Here is a 15195-nt window from a genome sequence, read left to right as displayed (position 1 = left end):
CTCCAAACCTTCTAGACATAGAGTATGCCATAATTATATTATAGCCATACTTCAACCGAGAACAAGTTTACAATATGTATTGTTATCAATTTAAAAAAAAAAATTGCACCATTAAAAAACAATTAAAAGAAGCTTAACTCAGCAGGTCAGGTCATGTTGATTAAATTGTTTCATCATACATTTATACGTCTATAGATTTATATGTAATTATTTATTCATCACTAGATTACAATATTGATTTTACAATAAAGCAGACATATATTTATATAAAACAGCATTCATTCATCCTCAACCAGGATGAATGAATGCTTTTTTTTCTAGCCTTGAGTTTTATCCATCTGTACAGTATATACAGCGTGATTAATACAATGTTAACACTCAATAGACACTTATGACACTACAACATAAGTTAAATCACGCTGTATGAATAACTTTTTTTACACATCCAAATGACACATACTGTATGGAAGAGTTTTGGAGAAAGTATAACGTTGAAACAACATTCACATTTACATTACAAGAACATTCACATTACATTCACTTTTCATCACATTCTACTTTATTTGTCCACAAAAATGCTACCAAAAAAAAAAAGAACCACACACTAACAAATGGTATATTTCACATTTCCCATCATGCTGTTTGGGTATTTACAGTAAGGCCTCCACTATGATTGCAGTAAAGACCAAGTGCTTTGGATTGATCTCTAACGATGGACATCGGATTGATATGAGTAAGAGGAAATTGTCCAAAAACGCAAGTGGGCAAAAAAGTGTGGGTTAATATTTTCAGACATTAGTGAAGCCAGAGCTGAAGTCAATGGTGTTTCAGTTCCTGGGTCATTATCAGCTTTTCCTAGACATCGCTGTACACATTACCGTTCTCTAGCTATAGAAGTCCACTCACTGAGCATTTAGTACATCTCTGTGGATAGACACGAGCTTCTATGCTGCACACTTTCGGTTCAGCCACCATGTCGTCCACATTCAATGCCACATTCAAGGCATTCAATGCATTGTAGGGAATAGAACGTCCTAAAATTGTGTCATTTTAAGGCACTTATTAGTTTCAATTTTGTTGTTAGTTGTATAGAATAAGCTGGAAATTTTCTTTTGTTACTTTCTTTGCTGTTGTTTATTAGCATTTGTAATCTACTTTTTTTAATTATTGGTTAACTTGTAAAATGTAACAGTTGTTCAACCCTTAGAACCATTAATGCCTTGTGCGGTTACAGATTTTGTGGTTCTACACAGTAGAGTCATTGGAACTCTGTGTACTTTCTTCGGTTGCAGTACAGTTTAACTGTGGGCATTTGGCAAATCTCCGGCGGTAGGAAGTGTGCATCTGATGTCTTGGTCCTCGTAGCAGTTGTTTTAAAGTCCCCCGGAGTGCTGAAGAGGAGAAATAAAAAATCAGGGGGTCCAAACAGGCATTAAATGTGCTGGAGAGGAGTGCGTATATTCTCCAGTCAGGACTGTACCATCCGATAAAACCTACAACATGGGACACGTTATACGGCATGAAGCAGATGATGAAGACCAGGAGGGTGGCTAGGGCAAGCCCAATGGCCCTGGAGCGCTTCTTAGGCTTGATGTTAGGTAAGCGGGAAAGAATGTGGATGAATCTGATGTAGCAGAAACAGCAGATGATAAAAGGAGTGCAGAACAGCACAGCAAACAATTCCAAGCGGACAGGCAAAAGGATCGACAACTGCTCTTTGCTAAATTCGTCATAGCAGACCTCCTTCTCGAACGGTAGAGTGAGAGACGCATTACTGTGCCTGTGGTACTGCATGATGTACACGATACTGCAATGTGCCATGGAAACCACCCAGAATATGATGCTTGCGATCACGGCATATCGAGGTTGACGCTTCAGTTTGTATTTGATTGGAAAGGCCACTCCCAAATAGCGCTCCACACTTATAGCTGTTAAAAGGAAAGTGCTGTTGTAAATCGATGTGTAGAAAAAGAATCCTGAAAGTGGACAGAGGAAGTAGCTCATGGTCCATTTCATGTCGGCGGCCTCTTTCATGCGGAACGGAAGAAAGAACAGGAAGATCAGGTCCGAGATTGTGAGGCTGAGCAAGAGCACGTCGATGGGTGTGGCTCGCTGCTTCACCTTTTGAATGAAGGTGTAGAGAGCCAGCAGATTCGCCGGAAGGCCTACGATCAGTGTGATGCCATCAATTGTCAGGACCAAACCGCTTAGTTCTTTCGTCCACTGCATGGTCAGCTTTTAAGGCAATCTATAGAAAGAGATTTTAATTTAAAGGTCAATATTAATAGAAAGAGAAAGTATAATTCTCAATTCTTCAATTCATCATTTCAGTTCATAACTGGTAGGTTATATTGTTGAGACCTGCAACAAAAGATACACTATTTTGCATGAAGTACACATCTACTTCATGTTAGTTCTATTTCCGTAGTTACTAACACAGTACTTCAACATCCGTTACTACCAGCCAAAGCTGCAAAATCTGTTCTCTGTGTTTACTGAAAACAGAAAGAAACTCTCAAATGCTGAATGACAACCAATTAGCAAAGGCCCTCAAGCTAAAGACATGAAATGAAGAATCGCTCTTCATTCTAAAGCAGCTCAGAATTCCAAAAGAGGCTTACTTTTAGAAATGACTCGCGGTGCCTGTGCTTTCCAGAATGTTTTTTTTTATAAGAAGCTCAGTTTATAAAAGCTCCCTTTACACACTTTAGAAATAACATCATTTCACCATCACAGCAGAGACTTTCAGTTCCTTAAAGGTTCTAGGTAGGATTCTACATGTAGGAACATATAAGTAGAACCTTTTTTTTGGAAGCCAAGAACCCTTACATTCTAACTGTTTAATGAAGTGCACGGTACACACTCCAAATTATTCATTATCCTGCTCTATCTTCATCATGGATTCAGAGCCTATCTCAGGAACATTGGGTTCCTCAAGAGGTGGGAATACACTGTGACACAAACACAGGTCTATCACATGGCATCACCGAGGAACTATTTAGACTAGCAAGTTCATTAAAGAGGGACCCTGGAGCCAGTCCAATCTCTGTGCAATTATTTTCTTCTTAATCCCAACAACATGCCAAGAATTTCAATTTTATCTAAACTGCCTTGATGGATAATACAGACACCACTGAGAAACACTGACTTTACCAGAGGAGAAAAAATGTTGGGATATTATACAGTCATATGTGACACTCGAGGATTTAAGTCTAGTGGCAATAAAATAATTAATTCGATTGTACTGATTGATGATTTGATTTTTGTTCTGCTAGCAGAATTAAAAAAGGGTTAAGACTAAATATTGCTCAGCCTTGCTGTGCAGTCTGTGGTGCATCCAGGATCGTTCAGAAGAACCTTAAGGCTATTACACTTTTCAATGTTTCTTCAAGAGTTCTTAAAAAAAAAAAAGAGAGAGGCGGAGGCGGCGGGGCGGTTGGGTGGTGGGGTGCTTGCTAGAAAACCATGCTTAAAGGGCTACAAATAAAATATGTCTCTGACAGAGTTGAATACAATATTGTTTTTTAGAGCCTTAAGGAGACCAAATTTCAATCTTCTACTCAGAATGGGACACTAAATAGGAAGGTAAATCTTAGAGCAATGGGTACTTCAATTATTTTCAAGTATCCTTCCTAATAAAGGACAGACTTTGTAGCGCAGAAGGAGTGTTCTGTTATTCACCATGAAGAACAACCAAAGAATCTTTAAGCGTGTAGTGTTACATATACGTACATGTTAATAAAGCTTTGTGGACATCAGTAACATGAAATGTTTAATTAATGGTAAGTTGTGCAGCAGAAAATGTGACTATTGAACTACAGTCTTTCCAGGCATTAATTATTTAAGCTGCTAAAGTTCAGCGGTTAAAGTTTATCATCATATTAAAGTGTTTCTCTAATGGTAATAAGAACAAAGCCCTTCTGTGGAGAAATGATCAAATGTTGTGGAAAGTTAATATAAATGCTAAATTTTCCATTCTTTTAACAAAACCACAAGACTGTAGATTTACTCTCTGGTTAACTTTTTTTAGGCAGAACTTACGGTGGCCGAGAAGTGCAAAACAAATTAACAAATCCGAAAACACATTAACAAATCCCAAAATGTGTTTTCGGAATTGTTAATGTGTTCTCGGATTTGTTAATGTGTTTTGCACTTCTCGGCCACCATAAGAACTAAACACTTTTATTTGAACATGTCTGTCTCAGGTAACACATGTGAGGCACAGTGCGAGGGAAAGGTTTACTGTAACTTAATTTGTATTAACAAGCAAACTTTCTCTAACGCATTGTAACTCCGACTCAATTTCCTTGAGATTGCTTGCGGACGTCTTTTGAATGAAACGATTATAATGGATGAGGTAAAGGAATTATTTTTGTATGAAAGGCTAAGAAATGATGGGAAATTGTATAAAAAATGGATCAATAGTTATACTAAAGTAGACCAATTAGATCCAAGCATATCCAGTTCTCCTTAATATTCCACTGTTTAACTTCAACCAGTCAAGTGCAAATTCAGATTAGGTTTGAACAGGTTTTTCTGGGTTTCTGCTCTTATTATCAACCATGTCAGCTTTAACAAGTCAAACTAATTTACTCAAATAGATTTGTGATAATATAAATAATGAACTGAAATAATAATGAACATAGTGCAGCGTTTGATGAACAAATCCAAGAGCTTCTTACCTTTGTTGATCCTTGTGATGTCTCTTCCTCAGATGTGTCCAACACAACTGATGAGCTCTGTATTTAATGATTTGCCTCCGATGTTGACACACACTTAAAAGAAGAAACACTTACATCCTCTTCTTTAACTCACCAGATGACATTGTCTGAATGTCTTGTATTTACTCATCAGATTTACCAGAAAAGTCACATGCTTCAAAATATAGACATATTCCCGAAAATTTCAGAAAGCGTACACATAAGTCATCTTTGAGAATATTAAACACGGTCGACAAAACAGAGCTACAGGATTAGTAATATTTAATCAAAGTGTTATTAAACGCATGCACATTTAATGTAATATTTAATTGCATCTTTTCCACATTGTGGTTCAATTGTAAAAATCTGAAATCTGAAAATTCTACAATCATGCCTTATATGTGAATAAGCTTTATTTAATATTTTAGCATTTCCATAACATAACATCATTTATTATGAGTTGTATGGTGAAACATTATGTTGATATAGTGAGGTTTCCTGTAAGCAAAAATTTGTTTAACATTTAGTTAAGGAGTCTCTAGTATCAGCGCTAATGCGTCTGTAATTACGTTGTCCACTAGAGGGCAGTTGTTCAATAACATGACAAACTGCTTTGTTTTTGTACTTCAAGATTAAGAAAAAAGTGGCACTAAAACATATGATGTCTTAGGTGTCCTTGGAAAATTGTGTACTATAATAGAAATAAAACATGACAGGATGGTAAAAGAAACTGCACTTCACCTCTGGCTGCATTACATTGGCTAACTTTTGGAGAGTACATCTCTGGGACCTTTACTCTCACTCACTCATTTTCTACCGCTTATCCGAACTACCTCGGGTCACGGGGAGCCTGTGCCTATCTCAGGCGTCATCGGGCATCAAGGCAGGATACACCCTGGACGGAGTGCCAACCCATCGCAGGGCACACACACACTTTCATTCACTCACACAATCACACACTACGGACAATTTTCCAGAGATGCCAATCAACCTACCATGCATGTCTTTGGACCGGGGGAGGAAACCGGAGTACCCGGAGGAAACCCCCGAGGCACGGGGAGAATATGCAAACTCCACACACACAAGGCGGAGGCGGGAATCAAACCCCCAACCCTGGAGGTGAGGAGAACATGCAAACTCCACACACACAAAGCGGAGGCGGGAATCGAACCCCCAACCCTGGAGGTGAGGAGAACGTGCTAACCACTAAGCCACCGTGCCTAATTTAGGGAATATTGATTAATAATTTATAACTTTTTAAGATTGTTCACATATTCTGTATATCTAATCATTACATAGACCATAATAAGCTCTGGGAGATGGACTTCGATGCTGATTTGATGTGTACATGCAATAGGATTACGATTTATTCTTACTAAATGTATGAATTCTAATTTTGCTTGAACAAAATCTGATGTAAAACTGACAGTAGCGTCTACATTTGCATCTCTAGTTGTAGTTACATTACTGTATGCTTTTACGTCCTACAGGCTTACAAATGATGATTTTTGTCCAAAGTGTCCTGTCTCTCATGAATTTTCCAGAGATGCCAATCAACCTACCATGCATGTCTTTGGACCGGGGGAGGAAACCGGAGTACCCGGAGGAAACCCCTGAGGCACGGGGAGAACACACAAACTCCACACACACACAAGGCGGAGGCGGGAATCGAACCCCCAACCCTGGAGGTGTGAGGCGAACGTGCTAACCACTAAGCCACCGTGCCTCCTTGGGACCTTTATTTTTTCATAATATTCTCTATAGCTGTTCTTTTGAGCACTATGTTGAAACATCCTTGGAAGGAAAACAACCTTTTTTTCTATACTACATTTGTTACTCAAATTTTCTACACAACGTCACCGAAAAGTTAAAAAAAACGTGGTTAAATCCATTGGTGTACATAAATGAATTGTTGACACTAAACAGATGCATCTCTTCGGCAGAATTGCATCTCATTCTTGTTTGGCATGGGACATACAGTATCTCTGCATGCCATCACTGACTCTAACAGTATTTTTTAAGAGTACACGATCAATCCATTCGGCACTGTGCCACAAACAAATGTCACACTGCATATTTTCATAGTCTTTATGGTCTTTTATAATGTATCCATGATGCAATTTTCGTCACAACTCTACAGACCAAATGCTTTGACTTGGTCTTCCTTGGACATTTGTAAGGAAATAATTTAGTACTGTTTACACTGACTTTTCTACAGCTGCATACTGTAATGATTCATAATCCCATGTTTTTTCTCAAGGTTACTGAAGAATAAAACACAGCATAAAGAAGAAGACAAACCCAAAAGGCTCATGTTAATACTGCTAACACTTTTTCATTGAACAGGAGGCTATGTTTTTTGACCAATAGAGGCCTCTGGTGGTCAGTGGAAGCCTTGATAATAAAAATGAACCATTTTGTTTTCATCACAGTTAAATGGAAACACTTCATGAAGCTTCATCTTCTTGCCATTCCTAGATGAAGATGATCTCAAAAGAAAAAGATTTAAAACCAATGTGGGAGACGATCGAAAGATCTCTGTACTCTGTAATCAAAGAAGGAGGGAAATGGTCAAAACAAAGAAAAACATGAAGCAGGTCAAAACACAAATCAAAATAAGTGGGTAAATTAAATGAAAGAGTGGATTGAATGAAACCAGTTGATCTGCCATGCCGATATGGTCAACGTATGTTGGGTGACTGAATCGTCTACAAATATTTGCATCCATGCATGGCACCCCAGAGTAAGCTCTCACAAGTTAGTCATTTATATGTAAGAGAAATGTGAAAAGAATGAAAATGGGTTATCAGAAGAGAAAAGGCTGATTTTCTAACATCATCCTGCGCATTGTTTCAGATGAGCACTCTCCCTTAATTCATTACATTAGACATGCAAATGCTAAAGGAATCTTTCATGTTGAAGAAGTACCAAGGCTCTTAGAAGTTCCTCTAATAAGCCCAGTGACCGTTCAAGCACTAGATGCTTTAAGGTCTGAGTTTTAAGGTACTGTGCCAATTTCAGTTCACTGAATGATGCTTGGGTTTTTTGCATAGAAATAATGACGGCAGACTCAGACTCAGCGCTGATTATAGAGGCCTCGACTCTGTCTTGGTGAAGTACTGAATCCCATTACCACTGATGCCATCAGCTCTGGAACAAATACATGAAATAAGAGTTTCTTACATCCTTATCAGGATTTGATAGGAGGATGAGTGGAAGACAGTGTGGTCATTTTAAATAGCTAGTGGTTTGGTATTCTAAGCTTGGTTTGGTATTCTAAGCCATTGTGAATGATGTACTCAAGTGACATGTACAATTGTTTTGTAGTTGTTTACAATGACAAAATTACTATTCACTGTAGATCATGTTCACCATGTCCTCAAAAATCTTATAGGCAAGCAATTGTAAACTGGAATAGTCTGAATTTCATCAGTCCTCCGGCTTATACTGCACCTGGGATCCATCAGAGATACCCAACCATTTATGATGGATGATGTACAGTATGAAGCAGCATTGTGATTACCATGACCTTGTAAATGAAGGATCCGCAGTAATTCATAGGAGATGCAAACGTTTAAAGAAGAGTATTTTAAAGATTCATTCTGCTCCTCTTACTTCCTGGCTCACAGTAAAACCCAGAACCTTTAAAGGAATGAAGCAGCCATCAGTGCATTGAAAGCCATCAAGAACATGTTCAAGAACAAGAAATTCTTAATCAGAACAAGCCACTGCATTTTGTTTCTAAATACATGGGACATAATGGACAGCTCTCAAACCCAATACTAGGAACTTTTACCAACACCGCACCACCTCCACCACCTACTCCCCTGATAACCTGGGCACCCTAGTATTTGGAAAACTCTTTATTTATTCTAGAACAGATTATTTGGGAATTTATTTAACCCTGTGAAATATCTGATTAATCTACAACCCCATGACATTGTTTACCGCCCTCTTATGGCCATTATGGATTTTCTTTTTATGGCCTACCCAAAGATACAGTGTCTGAACAAGGTATGCCATTCACTTTTCTCTCTCTCACTCACTCATTTTCTACTGCTTATCCGAACTACCTCGGGTCACGGGGAGCCTGTGCCTATCTCAGGCGTCATCGGGCATCAAGGCAGGATACACCATCGCAGGGCACACACACACTCTCATTCACTCACGCAATCACACACTACGGACAATTTTCCAGAGATGCCAATCAACCTACCATGCATGTCTTTGGACCGGGGGAGGAAACCGGAGTACCCGAAGGAAACCCCTGAGGCACGGGGAGAACATGCAAACTCCACACACACAAGGCGGAGGCGGGAATCGAACCCCCAACCCTGGAGGTGTGAGGCAAACGTGCTAACCACTAAGCCACCGTGCCCCCCCCATTCACTTTTTCCGGTTCTCAAAAATGATTCTATTCTAAGTGAAGATTAATATCAGGTCACTTTTATTTTATTTAATAATATACTTTACAAATGCATTTTTGGCATAATACAAAGAGTTAAATACAGGTTAATAATATACTTTGCCATAAATAGCTTAAGAAACTGACTTTATTAAAGCTAACGTACTAACATGTAAAGTAAACATCTAAACATGATTTCTTTTTTCATCTTAGTTAGTTGACTTTTACATTACATTATCTACCACCTTTTCATGTACAGTACAGTATATGATCACTTTTCCTATACAAGTCATCAAAACGTGGATTTGGATAGCTAATACAGTTGTGATTTAAAAACACCACTGATGTGACAGTAGGGTAGTTTTCAGGACAGATTTGTTTTGATTGCAGTAAAGAGCTTTGAATTGATCTGTATCAGTGGACATTACATTGACATAAGCAAGAGGTATGTTTATTCTTAGTTAGCCAAAAGATTTAGAAAAGAATAAGGGCTACACTTTTGGTCCACCAAACACCACTATAACATCCTAGAAAACAACAAACCAACAAAGTTAACTTATACGCAATGTTACATTCCAGCATGTCAAACTATATAGAACTGCCATTGGATCTCTGTGTGGTGTGAGGAGAGTTAAGCAATTTCCAGCAGCAGAAAGGTTGTATGCTATTGACTAGTCTCCTTTTCAAGTGATTGCATGTTGCCCGGAGAACTGAAGAGGAGAAATAAAAAATCAGGGGGTCCAAACAGGCATTAAAGGTGCTGGTGAGGAGTGCGTATATTCTCCAGTCAGGACTGTACCATCCAATAAATCCCACAAGATGAGACACATTGTAGGGCATGAAGCAGATGATGAAGACCAGGAGGGTGGCTAGGGCAAGCCCAATGGCCCTGTAGCGTTTCTGTGGGTTGATGTTAGGTAGCCGGGAGAGGATGAGGATGAATCTGATGTAGCAGAAGCTGCAGACGATAAAAGGGATGCAGAACAGCACGACAAACAATTCGAAACGGACAGGCATAAGGATCGTCAACTGCTCTCTGCTAAAATCGTCATAACAGACCTCTTTTCTGGGTGAATTAGGGACAGTGTTATTGAAGTTATAGTACTGAATAATATAGACAGAGCTGCAATGTGCCATGGAAACCAACCAGAATATGACGCATGCAATCATGGCATATCGAGGATGTCGCTTGAGTTTGTACTTGATTGGAAAGGCCACTCCCATATAGCGCTCCACACTGATAGCCATCAAAATCAAGGTGCTGTTGTAAATGGTTGCGTAAAAGATAAATCCTGAAAGCGAACAGACAAAGTAGCTCATGGTCCATTTCATTTCGGCCGCCTCTTTCATGCGCAACGGAAGGAAGAACAGGAAGATCAGGTCAGAGATGGTAAGGCTGAGCAAGAATACATCGAGGGGTGTAGCTTGTTGCTTCATCTTATGGATAAAGATGTAGAGAGCCAACAGATTAGCAGGAAGACCTGTGATCAGTGTAACTAAATCCACTGCCAGGACCAACTTGCTAAGATTCTCTGTCCACTTCATGGTTCTATATAAATAGTAGAAACAACATCAGAATTATAACAGAAAATGTAATCATTTTGAATTCACCACTTTAGTTCACAACAAGTAGGTTATGTCTTCAGAAACTGGGACAGAAAATGTAGTTTTGCTAATGCTAGTTACTAGAAGTACTAGAAGTACAACCATTACTTCTAGCCCAAACTGAAAAATGAGTCTGGTTACTAAAAAACAGAGAGGAACACAGGGAATGACTGATAACTACTGATGACACTTGAGCTAAAATCATGTGAACAGATTAAAAATAAATTGATTTTGACATAGTCTGCTTTGTGATTTCTCAATAAAATGACAAGCTGTGTTTTGTGTCATATTTAACTTCAAGAGAACAGAAAAAAGAGACGTTAGTGAGGGACTATTCTGTCAGTCATTGCTACAGTATATTGTAAGTAATAACAAGAACTAGCTTGTTAACAGTAAAAAAAAAAATTAAAAATCAAAAGTACAAATGAATAAGTACTGTATTAGCATGGGTACATTTCTGTCGTGTAAAACACTCTGTCATATGATAATAATTGGGGTGGTTTGGATTGAGCCACATTTAATCATACTACAGTTAATTATTTTCCTAGTGCACGAGTTAATTAAGTAAAGTAAGTTAAGTTGCACCCACCTAAAGTAAAAGGTATATATTTATTTGTTTGTCTAATTGGTTGTGCATAATTTCAAAAATATACCCAAAGCAAAATACAACTTGATATACATTGAACACAGAGACAGAAAACCTTTGGGACAACTAAACAATATAACTTTTGTAGATGTAAGATAAAGACTAAAATATCATACAGAAAATAATAATACTGCACCAAAGTAAACTAAATAGTTACAATATACAGTATATTAAAACAATAAAATGTAGATTAAATTAATAATAATAATAATAATAATAATAATAATAATAATAATAATAATAATAATATATACATACATACATACGTTTTGAATAAAATAAAAAGTTAAATGGTGTTTTAATTGCATCTACATTCCATGTCTTATAAAACAAACTATTTTATTTTTATTGTTCAAATCCAGTTGACCAAACCACGACTGATGGCAGACGGTCCATTTTCAAGGCGTTATTTTTCACATTGAATTAAATGTCTTGTTTAATTTACCTTAATTGCTTTTTATGGGGTTTTTTCCATATTCCTTAATGATTGACAATAATATAAATTGACTTCAATTTACAAATTTTCTCAATGGAATTGTAATTCCATGGCCTGGTGAAAGCAAAATTTGTGAAAAAAAAATGCTAGTATGTTAAAGAAAGGATTGAAAATTCTTGATGTAGACCAATTAAACAAGCATTTGTCATTGAAATTAAAATTCCAATAATTTCACTTCAACCAGTCTGAGGTTAAATTCTGAATTTACAGTAAGTGAGCAGTTGTTAACAGGCTGATCACATAATAAAATAATAGGGTCTTCTTACCTTTGTTAATGCTGGTGATATCCCTGGCTCTGATGAGTCCAGTTTGTACTTGAGTGTTCTACTTAATGATTTGGCAATTTAATGCACAGTAAAAACAAAAAAAGACACACATCCTCTTTTATACTCCAGATTTCATTATCTTAAAGTGTTGTGTGTCATTACAGGAACTGAACAAATATTATACATGAGATATGACATGTTTTTCTCAAAATCCCTATTGTACTTTTTCAAGACGTGCAGGCTGAAGCTTTTTTAAAATAACCCCATACTCCCTTGACTACCCTGGCCATCAGCAGTGTTGTATAACGTACTAGAAAGCAATACTTGAGTAAAAGTACAAGTATCGTACAAGTATATATTATATGACTACATTATTATTAAATGGCAAAATTGGACACCAACATTTTATGCATGATGTAATGATGTCAGTCTTGAATCAAATCAGTTCATGTATGTGTGCATTCTCTACAAACAGTGTGTCCAATGAATGCAGTCATTAATAAAAAATATTCAGAAGACAAAGACCAAATCAATAAATGTTATTTTTATTTAATATTGAATGGATTGTTTGCATTAATATTTTGTTTGTGCTACAACTCTGGTAATAAGAATAGTGACATTTCACTGCTTTTGTTTGCCGTAGTTGCGGCTTTCAGCTGATTAACATTATAGATACTGTAAATGCCTCCAGCTCTGACTGCGCGTGCACGCTGCGCGTCCCTGTGCTTCTCCGTAGAGCGTGCGGAACGTAATGTAATCTAGGAGCAGTGATTCGCCAAACCTCCCTTATTGCAGTCACACACAATTCTTCTGATTTTATTTTGTAGTAACGAGTAACGAAGACGCTTAGTGGAAATATAACGGAGTAAAAGTATACATTTTATCTAGGAAATGTAGTGGAGTAAAAGTGAAAGTTGACATAAATTTAAATAGCGAAGTAAAGTACAGATACGTGAAATTTCTACTTAAGTACAGTAACGAAGTATTTGTACTCCGTTACATTACAACACTGGCCATCAGTTGGTAAATCTTGAACCAAGATGGACCAAGAATGTTTCAGTCGGGCTTGTGGTAGCCTAGTGGTTAAAGTGTTGGGCTACCAATTGGAAGGTTGTAAGTTCAATCCCAGGTCAACCAAGCTGCCACTGTTGGGCCCCTGAGCAAGGCCCTTAACCCTCAATTGCTCAGCTGCATAAAAAAATGTTTTAAATGTAAATATTTAAAACATTCTGCATGGAATAGTGTTAGAAAAAAAACAAAAAGCATTTTTCACATGATCTGTTGCAATTTATCAAATCTAAAGTAACAAAATAACATTTGTAATTACCAGCATTTGGAAAAATTCCAGCATGCAGCAGAATTTGTGTTTTATTCAATTAAAAAAAAAAGAAAGAAAATGTGTTATTATAGCCATGGGATGCCAAAACATTTGCATATACACTTTGATAAGAATGGACAACTTTTTTAACAGAATATACACACTTCATTTCAGCTGAATAATATATGTTTAAAGGCGTTAAAATGTGACAATGTTTATGAGTAACGCGTCCGAGTAATGAGTAGAAGGAGCATGTAGTGTAGTGTATTCTTCTTTAATGAAGAGATTAATAAGAACATATTCATAGGAGCAAATGGTGTTCTGAAGAAAACAAAATAGCAAATAAATGAATGAATGGAAGGATTAAATGTACTGATGCTAAGTAGGTCAATTAGTCAGTTACACAGTTTTTCTGAAAATAATGTTGCAATGACACACAGGAAGCAGAAACACCTACTTCTTCTTTAACAGACATCATTTTTTACTGTAATTCAAGAGTGCTACTATGTGTGTTTGAGTGTGTGTGTGTGTGTGTGTGTATAGATAGATAGATAGATAGATAGATAGATAGATAGATAGATAGATAGATAGATAGATAGATACCATGACACTGCTTTGAACTTAAGATGAAATTTACCTAAATACTATCAGTGACGTTTATTTCCACTACCAGGCAGTAGACCTCATAACATCCTGAATCTATTCTTAAGAACTTGCTGAATGACTTTTCTCGCTATTTTCTTGAGAAAACAGAGCTTTTCTTCGATAAAGAACATAGATACCATTTGGTCAGCTGTTCAGATCTGTAGCTGTCTGGAATCTATTAAAGTTTTTTTTAATAGATTATTACTACAACAGTCAGATTTAAGGCTGAAAATAAATAAAATTATTTATTAAATAAAAAAATGATCTATTAAATAAAAAAAATAATAGTTAATAATAATAATAATAATAATAATAATAATAATAATAATAATAATAATAATAATAGTTAATCATAAAATAATAGTTTTATGATTATTATTTTCATACACAGAATCCAAACAACTTGGCATCAGAAATGTAACACCACATCTTTATTTTTCACAAATAAATCATTTCCACAAGTTGGATTATTTTAAGATAATTCTTTTAAGTTAAATAATTATTAATTATTTACTTTCATGTATTTTATTTAATTATTTTAATATATTTTTACAAAAAAATTTGCATTATTATTGTTATAATATTATTGTTTTTTTTTTATTATTAATAGCCATTATTGTTGTTTTATATCTATTTTAATTAGCATGTTTGACTTTCTTTTCCTCTTCAAGACTTTTCACAATGCTAGCACTCTCTCATAATAATAAGCAGCCCCTAATATGTTTCCTCTAAACTGTGTTTTTTATTTTATTGGACCTCCAGAATGCTGTAATAATAAAAATATAATGATTCTAGCCTGGAACTAAAAACATTTCTAAATGAAACAAAAGCAAAAAGCATATTTGCCCCATCAACAAATAAATCCCATATAAATCAAATTCTCACTGAAGGAACCTCCCCAGAATGTAAAATCAATTAATATGTAATAAAACGTTTTATTTGTGGATTTAAAAACAATGTAGTGAACCATCAGAGACTTTCAGTTTCTGGTACTAAAAAAAAATGTGGGAAGCCTACAACAAAGTATTTTCCCATCAGAAACAGTTCCTATTTTTAAAGCTAAGAAATTTTCATTTTATAAAGAACTATTTCTGAACATTTATAAGAGAGCCTA

The 15195-nt window shown here is 36.3% G+C and overlaps 2 protein-coding genes across 3 annotated transcripts in view; both read right to left on the bottom strand.

Moving 5' to 3' along the window:
- The window catches only part of LOC132840548 (free fatty acid receptor 2-like), a 5042-nt gene extending 262 nt beyond the window's left edge, over positions 1–4780 (bottom strand). Inside the window, exons 1-2 of one of the 2 annotated variants that reach the window (XM_060862273.1) lie at positions 4683–4780; positions 1–2248 (exon numbers count right to left, since the gene is read on the bottom strand). The exon at positions 1–2248 is cut by the window's left edge and continues 261 nt beyond it. In XM_060862273.1, the coding sequence (XP_060718256.1) occupies positions 1246–2229 (984 nt within the window). In that variant the 5' untranslated portion in view covers positions 2230–2248; positions 4683–4780 and the 3' untranslated portion in view covers positions 1–1245. Of the gene's footprint in view, positions 2249–2621; positions 2645–4682 lie in introns of those variants that run through there. The other variant, XM_060862274.1, reaches the window with a different exon arrangement.
- Positions 4781–9693: 4913 nt separating this feature from the next.
- Positions 9694–10650, bottom strand: LOC132839936 (free fatty acid receptor 2-like). Its single transcript, XM_060861150.1, has one exon. The coding sequence runs from the start codon at positions 10648–10650 to the stop codon at positions 9694–9696; it is 957 nt and encodes a 318-aa protein (XP_060717133.1).
- Positions 10651–15195: the final 4545 nt, after the last annotated feature.

This window comes from Tachysurus vachellii, chromosome 25 (genome assembly GCF_030014155.1).
Source record: "Tachysurus vachellii isolate PV-2020 chromosome 25, HZAU_Pvac_v1, whole genome shotgun sequence".
Classification (NCBI taxonomy): Eukaryota; Metazoa; Chordata; class Actinopteri; order Siluriformes; family Bagridae; genus Tachysurus; species Tachysurus vachellii.
Note: the sequence above shows the minus strand (reverse complement) of the source record. Positions and strands in the feature narration are given on the sequence as shown.